At 44.8% G+C, this 17355-nt stretch overlaps 1 protein-coding gene across 3 annotated transcripts in view; it reads right to left on the reverse strand.

The window, feature by feature from the left end:
* Nucleotides 1–5047: 5047 nt before the first annotated feature.
* recql5 (RecQ helicase-like 5) overlaps nt 5048–17355 on the reverse strand; it is a 197391-nt gene continuing 185083 nt past the window's right edge. For all 3 annotated transcript variants that reach the window (XM_038777714.1, XM_038777715.1, XM_038777713.1), the window contains exon 19: nt 5048–5448. In XM_038777714.1, coding sequence (XP_038633642.1) covers nt 5354–5448 — 95 coding nt within the window. In that variant the 3' untranslated portion in view covers nt 5048–5353. The remainder of the gene's footprint in view (nt 5449–17355) is intronic.

The following is a 17355-nucleotide window of genomic DNA, read 5'->3' on the forward strand; positions in this document are numbered from 1 at the left end:
ACAGGTAAAAATAAAACACTTAACCAACAACCACTGCGCCCCACAGTACAGTATTGCACTGTAGAAGGTGCCAATCAGATAAAGTTGTCTAGTTGTTCAGGTGGATGTAAAAAATTGGTTGGCCCTATTTGAAGGAGAGGTGTTTTCGGTGTTGGCATACTGGCAGTACCTCAATCAACACTAAAATCTATTATCTGGTCATTTAGCTGACTGCTTTTTATGGGATCCTGTTATACGTAAAACCGGTTTCTATAACTGGTTATATGTTTGCCTCTATTATAAACACTTCAATTTTTTCAAAACATAATCAGCTATTTTGAAGTAGGATATTGGAGAAGCTAAGAACAGAGGTGACAAAATTCAGGATGTGTTGAAGGCAGAAAATTTCTTTGGTAGTTAACAGTGATGGATAGAATGGAATGAGGTGTGACGTTCACTGTCGGTCATTCAAGATGGCAACATTGTGTATGGTCTCTGTCTGCATGAATCAGGAAGAAGGAGTCAGTGATAAAAGAACAGAGTTGCCCTGCAAATGACCTAGCCAATCTGGCCATGTATCTTGCTAACATTAAGAGCAAAATCTCCATCTACATTCCACGATTTGTAACAGGCCTAAACATAACTGCACTATGTAAGGGAAATACAAATCCTTGATCAATTAATACATAGTAGATTTGTACAATGGAACCAACCATCCATTGGCTATCTACTCCTCATATTTTAGTGTAAAAAACAATTAAAATATCAGCCTACCAAACACTTACTCTTGTAGGTGCTGAGTTTTGTTTTATGCTTCAGCTACAGACTGGAGATGACACCTTTTCTGACAGTTCCTACAATATATGCATTAAGGCAGCAAAACTCCTGCAAGTGGGAAAACATTATTCATCTGGTTCTTGTTGCTGGGCTTGAAGTGACCTGGAACCATGGGAGCTTCGCTGGCAAAACCTTTGGATCGTGCTCACAATTAGAGGGAAACTCGAGTACACGATGATAGGGAAGTCCAGGTGGCGCGAGGAAAAGGCTGCAAATCAGCTGGGCCTGCTGGTAGCTTACTTGGCTCATTCACGTAGTGGGTGGACAGGGCAGCCTCAGAAAGAATCTCGCTTTCCACAACTTGGTAATACAAAAGCAAAATACTGATGATGCTGGAAATCTTAAATATAAATAGAACCTTCTGGAAATACTCAGCAGGTCAGACAAATTCTGTGGAGAAAAGCAAATTTAATGTTAACTCTGTTTCTCTCTACCCAAAGATGCTTTTATTAGTTGTTAATTTTTTTAGTCTTGTTGACAAGGTTGAAATGAAGCTCCTGGATCTTATACGAGTGATCCCAAACCTTTGTGACTGAGTCACCAATTGATAATAGTGGCATTTTCACTAGATGTCTTGTAGCTAAGGTCCATGCATATTCAGGCTTTGGGCAACTCTTGCATGAGACATTTCTGGTATGCCTTTGGATTATTTGCCACCAACTTCCTGCTCCCTCCTTTAGGGAAACCCTATTCCCAATCTGAAGTAGGCAGATTCTAAAGTGGCACAGTGGTTTTCACTGTCTGTGCATGTAGTCCACCCTATGATGAATGGGAATACTATGGTTATATTTTTCAAAGAGAACAAATTCTTTAGCCAAAAACATGACTTGTTCTTGGTTGCTTTCTGCGCTCATTTTCCTCAGAGGCGGCATGGTGACACAGTAGTTAACACTGCTGCCTCAGAGTGCCAGGGACCCAGGTTCAATTCCGATCTTGGGGTGATTGTGTGGAGTTTGCACATTGCCCTTCTGTCTGAGTGGGTTTCCTCCCACAGTCCAAAGATAGAATCATAGAATTACTATAGTGCAAGCGGTAATTTGGCCCATTGAGTCTGCATCAACCCTGTGAAAGGATAACCCTATTTAGGATCAGGCCCCCATCCCATCCCCTTAACCCAGTAACCCCACATAATTTAACTTTTTGGACACTAAGGGGCAATTGATCACGGGCAATCCCCTAAACTGCATATCTTTGAATTATGGGAGGAAACCGGAGCATCTGAAGGAAACCCACACAGACACGGGCAGAAACTGCAAACTCCAATTACCTGAAGCTGGAATTGAACTTGGGTCCCTGGAGCTGTGAGGCAACAATGCTAACCACTATGCCGCTGCAGGTTAGGTGGATTGGCCAAGCTAAATTGCCCCTTAGTGTCCAAATGTTAGGTGGGATTACAGGGATAGGGCAGGGGTGTGGGCCCAAGTTAGGGCGCTCTTTCAGTGGGTCAGTGCAGACCTGATGGACTGAATGGCCTCCTTCTGCACTGCAGAGATTCCATATGGAGGGGGTTGGGGAGAGGAGCACCCAGTGGAAACACAATGGACAGGAAGTGTCTAAAGACACTGGAAATACAAATTTGGGTTCTTCTCAAAACTTTTTAAATTTATAGCAGCAAGCAACCCACGTTTCTCATTCAAAACGTACATATTCTCCTGAGGCTGCTGCAATATAGTCCAGAAGATGATCAGTATTGATGAGCATTGACTAAGCAGCGCTGTCCTGAGAGCTGGGCCTCTGAGCAACTGGTGCATTATTTAAGGGGTCTGCTGAATATTTGACAAGTCACACAAATATTTTTTACAATAATGTGCATCTACAATTGTGACTAGATAGTTGCATTTTGCACAGTATGAAAAAAAATATATGGTTGATCTTAGTCTTGTTGAAACTGCATGGGTCACTGCTGAAAATGCTGTAAAATAACAGTTCAATTGGGCATACATGTCTTGGCTCTGGTACCCTACAATCAGCAGGCAAAAACACAAGAGCATTAGACTAATTATAGAGTACAGGATTGACTGCTGATATTAAAACCTGAATAACAACAGAAATTTATTTTGTATGTATCATTGAAATGGACAAGAATGATAAATTTACTCGAGCCCCTCTGCTCACTTCAAACTTTTGGCAGTGAGGGCTTTGATTTGAGCAAAGCACATTCAGCTGGATAAAAGGAACAGGCAGCTCCTGGCTCTTCAGTAAATACAGAGATAAATGATCACGTGTGGTACAATATCAAGATGATCATGTGTCCATTTATCAGTTTCTCCAGATTCACAAATCTCAGCTATATTCCTACAACTTGCAAAAGTGTTTTTTGTTTCAAAGGGAACTATTGTTTCACCCCAAACCTTGCGGAGACTGGTTTTGTAGAAAGATTGGCTCTCAGCTTGGCTTTGCTTAAATATGATCAACAGATTTCATGCTTAATTGTATCATTAGTTACCACCACATGCCTTGGGAAAACATTGCAGCAGACTGAAATTTGGATCAGCAAGTTTCATGGACCATCTACCACACGAACATCGCAACATCCAAGGTGCCCAGAAGAAAGCCAGAGGTGGCACAGCTGCAGAAGTTCTTCCAAGCACCAAAAACAATACGAGCAGCCAGTTCTCTGGACAAACATGCCAATTGAACATTGATGCACCAAAAGCAAAATGATTTAAAACTTGGACATATTCTGACAAGGAGTCTACCACAAACCATTAATTATCAGTGAGAGATGGAATTAATACCAAGCTGTGAAGTCCATGGGTTTCCCCAATATGTGACAACTGATAATCCCCAGGAAATTCCATCCAAAGGATAGGCAGCACTAATTTAGCAAGGAACTTCAACTAGTTATGTGTGGAGTCCAGAAAAAAAATCGGATCTGATTTCTGAGTAGGAAGTAAAGTATGAACTTTACACAGTCCAGCATCATATTGTCCATGTACGTAACTTATGGACAGTATCGAGGATCTGCATTGAAAACAAAATATTGTGCATGCTAGAAATCTGAAATAAAAACAATCCAACCTTTCAGTCCGTAAGCATAACCCCAACCTTCCCATTGCTTGCCATTTCAAATCACTATCCTGTTCTCATGGCCACATTTCCATCCTTGGCCTGCTGAAATATTCCAATGAAGCCCAACACAAACTGGAACAGCAGCCCTCATATTCTGATTAGGCACCTTACATCTTTCTGGACTTAACATCGAGTTCAACAACTTCAGATCATGAACTCGGTCTTCAATTTTTATCATTCTTTTTTCTTCCCTCCCCTTTCTGCTATTAACACATTCTGCTACCTTGGGGACTCGCGATTTTTGGAGTTGCGGTGGAGCCGGGAGTGCAGGAGGCGAAAGAGGCCGGTGTCCTGGCCTTTGCGTCCCTAGTAGCCCGGCGGAGGATCTTGATGCAGTGGAAAGATGCGAGGCCCCCAAGTGTGGAGACCTGGATCAGTGACATGGCGGGATTTATAAAATTGGAGAGGGTCAAATTTGCCCTGAGAGGATCAATACAAGTGTTCTATAAACGGTGGCAGCCTTTTCTGGACTTCCTGGCTCAAAGATAGGTATCGTGGTCAATAGCAGCAGCAACCCGGGGGGGGGTTCCTTATTATTGTTTCTATTTTTTTCTATGGTTATGTAACTTAACATTGTGTTAATTTAAGTTGTTGTTAATATGTTTTGTTGTTCATTGAGGATGGGGGAATGTTTATGATTGCTATCATTATTGTTATTGTTGGTATTTTATTACGGTTCGTATAAATACAAAATTTTTCAATAAAAATTATTTTTAAAAAAACACATTCTGCTACCTGACCTTTAAGCCACTATTAGTACCTTCTTTAGTCTTTTACACTTCCTTTATCTTGTGTCCATGACATATTTGTAAAATCTCTCTTCAGATCACATCTATCTCTGATCTACTTTACTCCATCTTTTCAACAGCACAAAAACTCTTCATATTTCTACCTCTTCAGCTCTAAAGAGTCAGACAGACTTGAAACACTAACTTTGTTTCTTTCTCCACAGGTGCTACCAAACATACTGAGCTTTCCAGCATTTTATGTTTTTCAAAAGTTCTACATTGAGAGAGGTGCCTTCACTTAGCTGGGATGTTAAACCAAGGTCCAATCTGTCATTTACTTGGACAGAACAGAACCAATTCTTGAAAGATCAAATCTTGTATTGCGATGTTGGTGAGGGTAATAGCAGCATTGCACAACAGACCAGACAACAGTTATTTAGATAAACTTTATTCTGGTGAAACCTTTCCAAATCATTCATTAATTACAACAGAACATCAACAATCCTACAAAATAAATTACTTTGTTCTCATTCATCAGGCATGGAGAAAATTCGAAAGGGATCACATAAACATGGCTGTTAAATGGCTTTTTTCCCATCACAGGGAGTAACCCTGACCAATGTGGTCATACCTGAGATTAAGCAGCGCTATAGCATTTAAGCCATATATTAACAATTCAATCTAAATATAAACAGAAAGCAGATATCTCCTGGGTAGCATCAAGTAAAAAAGAATAGCTATGTTGAATTGAGGTTTTCCCAATCATCCTCTCTTTCACACCTCCTGCAGTTTTTGAAGAAACTGTGGATCAGATGTTGAGCTGCTTCTTTTACTGGAAGAGATCAAAATGAACTGAGTTTAAAATATTGCTCAAAAAACAATTTCCTGGTAGATATTGTAGAATAAATGAGAGAAATCCTCAGGTTCTTCGTCTATTCATATATATATATCTAAGGTACTCAGCCCATAAGAGAGCTGAGGTGAGCCAATACCTTGTCAGGTATCTTGAGTAATTTGACTGTCTCACAAATCTTATTCATCCCCAAATAGAACCCGACATGGATTCCCTAGGTAGACACGCAAAGTCAGATACCAAACCTGAGTCAGCAGGAACATGAACCAGGGCGAGTACCTCAAACTATGCCAGTTGTAACATAGAAAATAGGAGCAGTAGGTCATTCGTCTGTTAAACCTGCTCCGCCATTCATTATGATCATAGTTGATCCAACTCAGTAATCTGTTCCCACTTTCCCCCATATTCTTTGATTCCTTTAGCCCCAAGAGCTATATCTAACTCCTTCTTGAAAACATACAATGTTTTGGTCTCAACTGTTTTCTGCAGTAGTAAATTCCACAGGATCCCACTCCCAATGGGTGAAGAAATTTATCTTCATCTCAGTCCTAAATGGTTTACCCTGAATCCCCAAACTGTGATCCCTGGTTCTGGACCACCCACCATTGGAAACATCCTGCATCTACCCTGCCTAGTCCTGTTAGAATTTGAGGTCTCTATGAGATCCCCCCCTTATTTTTCTGAACTTCAGCGAATACAATCCCAACTGACTCAATCTCTCCTCATACGTCAGTCTCGCCATCCCAGGAATCAGTCTTGTAAACGTCCGCTGCAAGAACATCCTTCCTGAGATAAGGAGATCAAAACGTCACACAATATTCCAGATGTGGCATCATCAAAGCTCTCTATAACTGCAACAAGACATCCCTGCTCCTGTACGTGAATCCTCTCGCAATGAAGGCCAACATGCCATTTGCCTTCCTTACCGCATGCTGACTTTCAGTGACTGGTGTACAAGGACACCCAGTCGCTGAATTCCCTTCACTCAATCTATAGCCATTCAAAGTGAGTGATTCAGACAATCAGTGGGAAGAGGCAGCAGTGACACGTATTTAGAGCATCAAAGACAAGATAGAGTCTAATAATTAGAGGCATGGCAGGTCACCTCAGTCCTGTCAAATTCAAAACAGCAGAAGCTCTGACCATTTTTCAATCGTCTCTGGCTACAGGCTTAGTGCCAGAGAATTGGAAGACAGCTAACATCATACTATTTATGCTGCAGCAATACAAAACCCTGCTTAGACCCCACTTGGGAGTACTGTGAACAGTTCTGGGCACCACACCGTAAGGATATTTTGGCCTTTGAGGGAGTGCAACGTCCGTTTCCAAAAATGAGCAAGGTTGATGCTAAAACCTTGAATATATTCAAGAGGCGGCTGGATATAGCTTGGAGAGAATGGGATCAAAGGCTTTGGGGAGAAAGCAGGATTAGGCTACTAAATTGGATGATCAACCATGATCGTGATGAATGGCAGAGCAGGCTCGAAGGACCAAAAGGCCTCCTCCTGCTCCTATCTTCTATGTATCTATGAGACCTGGACTACAGGGGTTAAGTTACGAGGATTGATTACTCAAATTAGACCTGTTTTTGCTAGAACGTAGAAGGTTAAGGGATATCTGATAGGTACTCAAGATATTAACAGGGAATGACAGGGTAGATAGAGATAAACTATTTCCAGTGGATGGAGATTCTAAAACTAGGTGGTATAGTCTAAAAATTAGTGCCAAACCATTCAGGAGAGATGTTAGGAACAACATCTTCACTCAAAGAGTGGTAGAGTTTGGAACACTCTCCCACAAACAGCAGTTGAAACTAGAACAGTTGTTAATTTTACATCCGAGACATTTTTCTTAAGCAAAAATGTTAAGGGATATGGGTCAAAGGCAGGTATATGGAATTAGATCACAGATCAAACATGGCAGGGCAGGCTTCAGGGGATGAATGGCCTACTCCTGTTCCTATGTTTAAAAAGGGAGAAAGGGATAGGCAAGGTAATTACAGGCACAGCCAAATTATCTGAAAAATTTAGAGACACAACATCAACTGTCATTTAGAAAATCACAGATTAAACAAGCATGTACTTGTGAAGGAAGGTCATTTTTGATCAATTTGATTGAACTTTTTCAGGACGCAAGAAGAGGGTTGATGAAGGTAGCAGGTTTAATGTCATCTATATGGATTTTAACAAAGTTTTAAATAACTTCCCATGTGGTAGACTGGTCAGAAAGTAATGGAATGCAAAGGAAAGTAGCAAGTTGCATCAAAAGTTCACTTAGTGGATGGAAGCAATAGGAAAGTGTTTTTGGGATTTGGAAAACTGTTTCCAGTGGGGCTCCGCAGAGCTCAGTACTAGATCACTTGTTGTTTATGGTATATTTCAATGATTTAGTTTTAAACATAGGGAGAATGATTAAAACGTTTGTAGATCACACAAGAATTGTGGTTGTCAGTGAGAAGGAAAGCTGTACACTGCAGGAAGGTACTAATGGACTGGTCAGATGGCCAGAAAAGTGGCAAATGGAATTAAATCCGGAAAAGTGTGAGGTAATGCATTTGGGGAGGGCAAACAAAGCGAGGAAATGTTCAATAAATGGGAAGCTATTGAGAGGGATTGAGGAAGTGAGAGATCATGAGTGCATGTCAACAGGCCCTTGAAGGTGGCGCGACAGGTAGACAAGATGGTCAAGAAAGCAAAAGGAATGCTTTTCTTTATTGGGCGAGGCGTTGAATACAAAGCAGGGATCTAATGATGGAATTGTATGAAATGCTGGTTGGTCCACAGCTGGAGTTTTGTGCAGTTATGGTCACATTACAGGAAGGACACAATTGCTCTCAAGAAAGAGTGCCAAAGAGATTTACAAGAATGTTCCCAGGGTTGAAAATTGCAGCTATGAGGAGAGATTGGTTAGGCTGGGTTAGCTTACTTTAGAACAGAGGAGGCTAAGGGTTGACCGAATTGAGGTGGACAAAATAATGAGGGGCCTAGCTGTCCAGTCCAAAGATGTGCAGGTTTGGTCGATTGGCCAGGTTAAATTGGCCCTTAGTGTTCAAAGATCTGCACAGTAGGTGGGGTTACGGGAATATAGCGAGGACGTGGTCATAAGTAGGGTGCTCTTTCAGAGGGTCAGTACACTCAATGAGCCGAATGGCGTCCTTCTGCACTGTAGGGATTCTATAGACAAGGTAGATGGGAAAGTTTATTGAATATGCCGGGTGCTTATCTATTTCTTCTTTTTGTAGCTACTGGGGGGGGGGGGTTTGGTGGGGCGTCTGGAATTCATTGCCGAAGTTAGCGGTCGAGGCTGAATCGCTGAACCTATTTAAAAAGGTACTTAGATCTGGATCTGAAGTGCTGTAATGAACAAGACTACGGACTAGATTTTCACAGTAACTTCATTGCAGTGTTAATGTAAGCCTACTTGTGACACTAATAAAGATCATTATATTATAAGTGCTGGAAAGTGGGATTAAAATGAGAGGTTTATTTCTTTTTTTTCTTTGATGGCCAGAGCAGACACAATAGGTTGAGTGTACGGAGGACCAGAGGAACCTTGGAGTGCATGTTCACAGATCTGTGAAGGTAGCTGAGGCAAAGAGATTAAAAGCAGATTATGCTGGAGCCATATAAAACTACAGATAGAGTACAGTATACAGTTATGGTCACTGCATTACAGGAAGGATGCAATTGCACTAGAGAGGAAACAGAAGAGATTTGAGTATGTTGCCAGCACTGTATAATTTTAGTTATGGCGGAAGTTTGGAGAGTTTGGGATTGTTTTCTTTAGAACAGATGAAGCTGACAGGCAATTTAATTCAGTATAAAATTATGAAGGGCCCAGATAGTGTGGATAGGATTGACCATTTTCCCTGCGCAGACAGGATAATTTCCAAGCAGCACAAGTTTAACGTAGTTGGTAGAAGGGTTAGAGGAGAGTTGATAAGAATCTTTTCCACCTCGAGGTCGGCGAGGGCATGAAATGCACTGAAGGTATGAAGGTATGATGGAGGCAGAAACCTTAACTGCATTTAAAAAGTGTAAGGGTTCTTCCTGTTTGTAGTAGTGGAAAAACTGACAAATTTTCACATGCTATGTTTAACCTTAGAAGTACAATCTAACGACTTCCAGTAGCAGCCATGGAGTGAGCGGTCGCACATTTGGTGGCACCCGCTCAAGGCGGATTTTTTCAGTCTCTTCCTGCACGAAGGGCGAAGCATTTGAGTGCAAGAGGTGCAGTAGTGCCTGGGTACAGTTTTACTCCTCTGTGCGGCTGGTGGATGGATCCACAGACTAGGAATGGGACAAGGAAAAGACAGCTGCTGATGCATCACAGGATAAGATGCCAGAGAGTAGAGGGACTGCTTTGCGTGCCCAGTGGTCATCGGGGTAGTTATTAGAGTCCTCAATGAAAAATTTTGCCAGCAGAGGAAAGAGACCCTGGAAGACCTAGCCAAGGTGGTGGACCCAATTAAGTTGGGGATCGAGAGAGTGGAGCAGATATTGGAGTCCCAGGGCCGGGCAATCCGAGTGTAGTCCCGGATTGATTTTCTTCGTGTTAGACAAGAAATTGTTGGTGGGGGAGGTCGAATCGGAGTATTCGGCAATTGTGGTCCCTGACCATGCACCGCACAGTGGTTTTGTGCCTGGCCCGGGAGGGGGCCCAGTGCCCGCAGGGGTGACGGGCTGTGAGATTGTTGGCGGATGAGGAGGTATGCGAGCAGGAGAGGGCTGCCATTCGGGGGTACATGAAGCTAAACAACATGGTGGAGGTCACGGCCACCATGCTGTGGGAGGCACTCAAGGCAGTGGTCAGGGGGGAGTTTATCTCAAAATCGGGTGCCTAGGGAGAAAGTAAAGGGGGAGAAGGCAAGGTCATTAGATGAGATTTTTTATAATCTTTACCAGTGTCACAAGTAGGCTTACATTAACACTGCAATGAAGTTACTGTGAAAATCCCCTAGATACCACACTCCTGTTCAGGTACAATGAGGGAGAATTCAGAATGTCCAATTCACCGAACATGCCCGTCTTTTGAGGATTTGTGGGAGGAAACCGGAGCAACTGGAGGAAACCCACGCAGACACGAGGCAAAACGTGCAGACTCCGCACAGTGACCCAAGCCGGGAATCAAACACTGGTCCCTGGCATTGTGAAGCTGCAGTGCTAACCACTGTGCAACTGTTCACCCATTTTGAAGGTATACAGGAGGTATTCGGAGCCTCCGGAGGTAGGGCTATTGAAGGAGGGGCAGAGGCTCCAGATGGAATTTGGGCTAGTGCCTATGGGGAAGGCGCTGGGGCAGTTACAGAGGGCCAGAGTACGGGGAGAAGGCAAGCAGGATGTTGACTCATCAGTTGAGGAAGTAAGAGGTGTCAATGGAGATTGGCAGAGTGAGGGATGAAAAGAATAAGGTGCTGGTGGACCCAGAGGGGATGAATGGCGGGTTTGAGATGCTCTACAGAAGGTTACACGAGTCGGAGCCACCAGGGGAGTGGATACGGCGGTTTTTGGACAGGCTGAAGTTTCTCAAGGTTGAGGATGGTCTGGGACTGGCGGCCTCAATTGGGTTGAGGGAAGTGATGGACAATATGGGGCGATACAGGCAGGGAAGGCCCCAGGGCTGGATGGGTTCCCAATGGAGTTTTATAAAATGTTTGGGGGTGGGCCTGGGACTACTCCTGATGAGGGCATACAATAAAACAAGGGAGAGGGGGAACTCCCTCCTACATTGCCACAGGCGTCCATCTCCCTGATATTAAAAAAGGATAAGGTTCCGGAGCAGTGTGGATCGTTGCCAATATCGTTACTGAATGTAGACGCCAAACTGTTGGCAAAGGTGTTGGCTTCGTGAACCAAGGACTGCACCCCAGGGGTGATAGGCGAGCATCAAACGGATTTTGTGAAGGGGAGGCTGTTGACGGCGAACATGAGGAGGCTGCTTAATCATGATGCCTCGGGAGGGGCACGAGTTGGAGGTAGTGGTGGCGACGGATGCGGAGAAGGCGTTTGACCGGGTGGAGTGGGAGTATCTGCTGGAGGTGTTGGGGTGGTTCGGTTTCGGACATCGGTTTGTGGACTGGGTCTGGTTGCTGTACGAGGCGCCATATCCAAACATGCGGACGAACCGAGTGAGTTTGGGGTATTTTGGGCTGCATTGGGTGCCCGCTCTCCCCGTTGCTTTTTGCCTTGGCAATAGAGCTGCTGGCAATGTCTCTTAGGGCATCAAGGCACTGGACAGGGATTGAGCGGGGTTGGGGGGGGGTGGGGTGTAAAAAAAAAGGGTCTCATTGTATGGGGTTGTTATATATTTCAGACCCATTGGACAGTATCGTGGACGTCATGGGAATTTTAGAGGAACTTGGCTATGGTATTCGGGGTACAAGTTGAATATGGGAAGAGTGAGGTGATCCCGAATGAGACTAGAGGGCAGGTAAGGTGATTAGGAGCACTGCCGTTCAGGGTGGTGGGCACGAGCTTTAGATACTTGGGAATCCAGGTGATTCAGGGTTGGGCGCAGCTGCACAATTTGAACTTGGCTCGTCTAGTGGAGCAGTTGAAAGTGGATTTCAAGAGGTGTTGTGCCTGCCGCTGTCAGGGTGGATACAGACAGTAAAAACGATGGTGCTGCCAAGGTTTCTGTTTGTATAGAGAAATACAGCACAGAACTGGCCCTTCGGCCCACGATGTTGTGTTTCAGAATCTCCCAATTTTCGTCCTGAAGTTGATTTTTACAAGGTTAATGCGCTGATCTCTGGGTTTGTCTGGGTGGGGAATACCTAGACAGGTACTGTCGAGGGATGAGATAGGGTTAGGAGGGTTTTCTGGAGCGGGAACGAGGGGACTGGTACTGCCGAACATGATGAACTACTATTGGCCGGCGAATATCGCTATTGTTAGGAAATGGGTTGTGGGAAGAGGTTGGCGTGGGGTCGGATAGAAGCAGCATTGTGTAGGAACCGAGTTTGAAGGCATTGTTGTCAGCGCCTCGCTGTTCTCGCCGGCCAGATGCTCCGCGAGTCCTGTGGTGGTGTCGGTCCTAATGGTGTGGGGGCAGTGGAGGCAACATTTGGGATTGGAGGGTGCCTCGGTGTGTACACTGATCTGCGACAACCATAGGTTTGCGCTGGGGGGGGGGGGGGGAGGAAGAGGGTTGGATGTGAGGTTCCGGGGGTGGCGGCAAGCAAGGATCAAGCAATTTGGTGATCTGTTCGTACGGGGTAAATTTGCGAGGCTGGAGGACCTGGAGGAGCAGTACAAGCAGCCCAGGGGGTTGCAGGATAAGGTACTGTTCAGGGATGAGAAAGGGAGGGGAAGGTGGTCCAAGGTCCGCGAGGAGTTGATGGACTGGGAGGGGGTCCTGGTGGGGGACATAAACACAGTTGGGAGGAGGAGCTGGGATGGGAGTTGGGGGCTGAGACCTGAGCAGTGGCCCTGCAGAGGGTGAATGCGTCCTCGTTGGTTAATGAGTTTAAAGTAATACATAGGGCACATAAGATAGCAAGACTGAGTAGGGGGTGGCATGGTGGTGCAGTGGTTAGCACTGCTGCCTCACGGCGCTGAGAACCCAGGTTTGATCCTGGCCCCAGGACACTGTTCATGTGGAGTTTGCATATTCCCTTGTGTCTGCATGGGTCCCAAAAAGATATGCAGGGTAGGTGGATTAGCTCTGCCAACTTGAACAAAAAAGCAAGGATGAATAGATTTTTTGGGTGGTGCGGCAGGCGATTCACGTCCACATGTTCTTGGCGTGTCCAAGGTTGAAGGGGCTCTGCCAGGGGTTCACGGATGTAATGTCTGAGGTGCTGGGGGTGGAGGTAGTCCCGATTTGGCGATATTCGGGGTGTCGGAAGACTTGGGAGTCCAGGGGGTGAGAGGCAGATATTCTGGCTGGGTACTTGTGGATTCTATAGGAAATTCGTATCAAACGTCAGTACTATAGTGGTGCCTTTAACCAATGCGCTAGGGAAACAGACAAAATGTGGCCGCAGATTGTCAAGAGGCATTTGAGAAGTTGAGGGTCATCTTGATAAGTGAACCGGTGCTGGGCACCCTGGACTTTTCCAGACCATTTAAACTGGCCAGATGCCAGTGATCTGGGGGTAGGGGCAGTGCTACAAGACAACAATGAAGGAAGAGAGAGGCCAGTGGTGTATTTTTCGAAAAACCTCATTTGTGCCAGAGGAAGTATTCCACCATTGGAAAGGAAGCCTTAGCCTTGCTGCTCATCGTGCAACACTTTGAAATTTTTTTTTATTCGTTCATGGGATGTGGATGGTGCTGGCTGGGCCAGTTGTTAGTTGCCAATCCCCTAGGGAAATTAAGAGTCAACCGATCTGGAGTCACATGTAGGCCAGACCAGGTAAGGACCACAGATTTTCTTCCCTAAAGGACATTTATGAACCACTGCTTCTCCATGAATGCCTCCCCATTTTTGTCTGACATAACGAACAAAGCTTGATTTACATAGACTCACATTTTTGGAGAAGTTCAAAACCCCTAACTCAAGATTATTTCGTTGGAGTTTATTATTACAATGGTTTAATATCAAAATTGTACATATTCCCAAAAGGATTACATGATTGCAGATGCTTTGTCACAAATTTAAGGACTGCCTAGTTGCCAATGTGGAGTCTGAGAAGGGAACTTGTATACTGGGGTAGGTATGTATTTGTGATCTATGTCTTGCTTACCTCATAATGAAATGACCTTGCCCTGAAGATTTATTCTTCTATGGGGGGGGAAGGGTATGTAAGTGTCCCTCCTGTTTGTTCCCTTAATTCCCCTTTTATTTTTGCTATTACCATTAAGATCCATGGATGAGTAAAATGGACCAGTGACTTTAATGCAGCGTGTATCTTTAACTCAAGCAGAAGCAATGCCTGTGCCTTTAAGCAGGAATACAGCAGGCACCAGTGATGACTCACTTTGATTGACTTGGCTTATATTTTCTCATCCCGATTCTCCTGCCTTCTCCCCATAGCCCCTGATCCCCTTATTGATCAAGAACCTATCAATCTCTGTCTTAAAGACACTCAGTGATTTGACCTCCACAGCCTTCTGTGGCAAAGAGTTCCACAGATTCACCACCCACTGGCTAAAGAAATGCCTCCTCATCTGTTTTAAGGCTGCTCACATCCTTCTCTGTTCCAAATGGATTCTCTCTCTCTTTAGACCTTTAAACAAAGATCCTCTGAAATGTCCAGACTGTATTTGGACTGCTTGATTGTCCACTCCCTTTACACAAAACCATGGCTATGCTATTCAATGGAAGGCACCCAGCCTTCCATTGATAAACCATTAGGTCATCATACTCTGTTAATAGGATAATGGTTGGTCATGCAGGAATGTCCGGAAAGACAATGGGGAATCATTTTATGCATTCCCAAACGAGTTTAAATCTGAGTGGACCATGTGACTCAGCCAGGCGTGGGCTTATCCCTTTTGAGTCCGGGCTAACAGTCTGTATAACCCTTAAATTGCCTGTTAGATTTTGGACCCTCTTCTCGAGACCCAATTTTCTAATATCTTCCAATCATGACACCAGAAACAATCTGAGGGAGCACGGGACACAGCAAGAATAATCAAACATTACTAAATATATATCTAACCACTCTATCGCGTAAAGGTAAGATCATTTATTATAAACTAGTAAATATGTGTATAATATGTCACAAAGTCAGAGTTTTACAGCACAGAAAGAGGCCCTCCGATCCATTGTCCCAGCGCCAACATCAAACACCTATCTATTCTAATCACACTATGGCAGTTTGAGTGCTCACCTAAATACTTCTTAAATGTTGTGAGGGTTCCCGCTTCTACCACCTTTTCAGGCAATGAGTTCCAGATTCCCACCACCCTCTGGGAAAAAAGCTTTTCCTCACATCTCGAAATCTCCTGACCGTTAAATCCTTTTTTAAAAATGTATTTTATACAAACCTGTATCAAAACAGGTTACAGCAAATAAACACCCTGGAAAACATGCTTCCCAACAAGCAACTATACAGTTTGTAAAAAATGTTCCTTTTTTCACCCCCGCAACGAACAACTCCTCAAACACGGTCACGGACATCCACCACATTTTCTCAAACCCCTCTATTGAGCTCCTTAACTCAAACTTTCTCTTCTCTAACGCTAGGAAGTTGTTCAGGTCACCCAACCAAGCCGTAATCCCCAATAGCAATGTCGACTGCGACTCCAGTAAAATTTGCTTCCGGGCAATCAGAGAGGCAAAGGCCACGTCATCAGACTTCCTCCTCTTCATGAGGTCCGGCTTCTCTGAAACCCCAAATATCGCCTTCTGATCCATTGTCCCGGCGCCGACATCAAACACTTATCTATTCTAATCACATTTTCCAGCACTTGGTCTGTAGCCTTGTAAGCTATCCCTCCCCCACTATCCTGGCTAAGACAGCGAACACTGCTGCCCAGAATCTCTCCAATGTTTCGCAATGCCAGAACATGGGCGCGTGATTTGCTGGCTCCCGCCCACACCTCTCACACTCATCTGCCACCCCCTGGAAGAACCCACTTATTCTCACCAGTGTCATTTGTACCTTGTGTACAACCTTGAACTGTAACAGGCTCATTCTTGCACAAGAGGAGGTTCCGTTGCCCTACTCCATTTTTCCTAATTGATCTCCTCTCCCCATTTCTCCTTGACCTTCACCATCCGTTTGCCTCCCTGCTCACCCAGCCACTTGTGATTATCCCCAATTCTTCCCTCCCCTTCCACATCTGAAAGCAGCAGTCGCTCAAGCAGGGTGTATCCCGGCAACTTAGGGAACCACTTCCAGACCTTTCATACAAAGTCACTAACTTGCAGATACATGAACTCACTTCCCTCGGCAGCTCTACCCTCTCCCTTAGTTCTTCCAGACTGGCGAACCCTTCCTCCAAATACAGATCCCTCACCTTAACCAACCCCACTTCCCTCCACCTCCTGCATACACAATCCATCCCCCCGGCTCAAACCCATGATGCTCGCACAGCGGCGTTAGCACCGACATTCCTTCCACCCTAAAATGCCTCCTCAACTGATCCCATATCTTCACCGTGGACAGCACCCTGAATACTTACTCAGAGCCATTGGCAATGCTGCCGTCACCATAGCCCTCAAACTAGACCTCTTACAAGATTCCTCCTCCATTCTAACCCACTCTGCCCCTTCTCCTTCCCACCATCGCCACACCTTTTCCACATTCGCCACCCAGTAATAATGAAGCAGGTTCGGCAATGCCAACCCCCCTGCCTCTGTAGCAGGATCCTCCCGACCCTCGGCATCTCCCCGCTCATAAACCATCCAAAATAATTGTGTCCAATTTCCGAAAAAAGGCCTTTAGTATAAAAATTGGAAGAGCCTGAAAAATAAACAAGAACCTCGACACAATATTCATTTTTACCACTTGGACCCTTCCCGCCAAAATCAACTGCAGTGTATCCCGCCTTTTACGATCCCCCCTGGACTCCTCTACCAGCTTTGTTAAGTTCCACTTATGGAGTGACATACATTCCCTCGCTACTTGAATCCCCAAATGCCTAAACCTATCCCTCGCCACCTTAAATGGTATTACCCCTAAATTAGCCTATTCCAGCTCATTCACCGGGAAAACCTCGTTTTAACCTATATTCAGTTTATACCCTGAGAACTCTCCAAACTTCCCCAACAGGCTTCCCAGAGAATTCAAAACATACAGCAATAGGTTATCGCCATAGAGTGACACCCAATGCTCCCTCTGTCCCCTCATAAAGCCCCACCACTCCACCAACTCTCGAAGAGCCATCACCAACGGCTCTATAGCCAGCGCAAACAACAAAGGCGACTGCGGGCACTCCTGTTTCGTACCCGTGTAAATCAAAGCTTTGCGAGCTCATATCATTTGTCCTCATA

Source organism: Scyliorhinus canicula, chromosome 18 (genome assembly GCF_902713615.1).
Source record: "Scyliorhinus canicula chromosome 18, sScyCan1.1, whole genome shotgun sequence".
Classification (NCBI taxonomy): domain Eukaryota; kingdom Metazoa; phylum Chordata; class Chondrichthyes; order Carcharhiniformes; family Scyliorhinidae; genus Scyliorhinus; species Scyliorhinus canicula.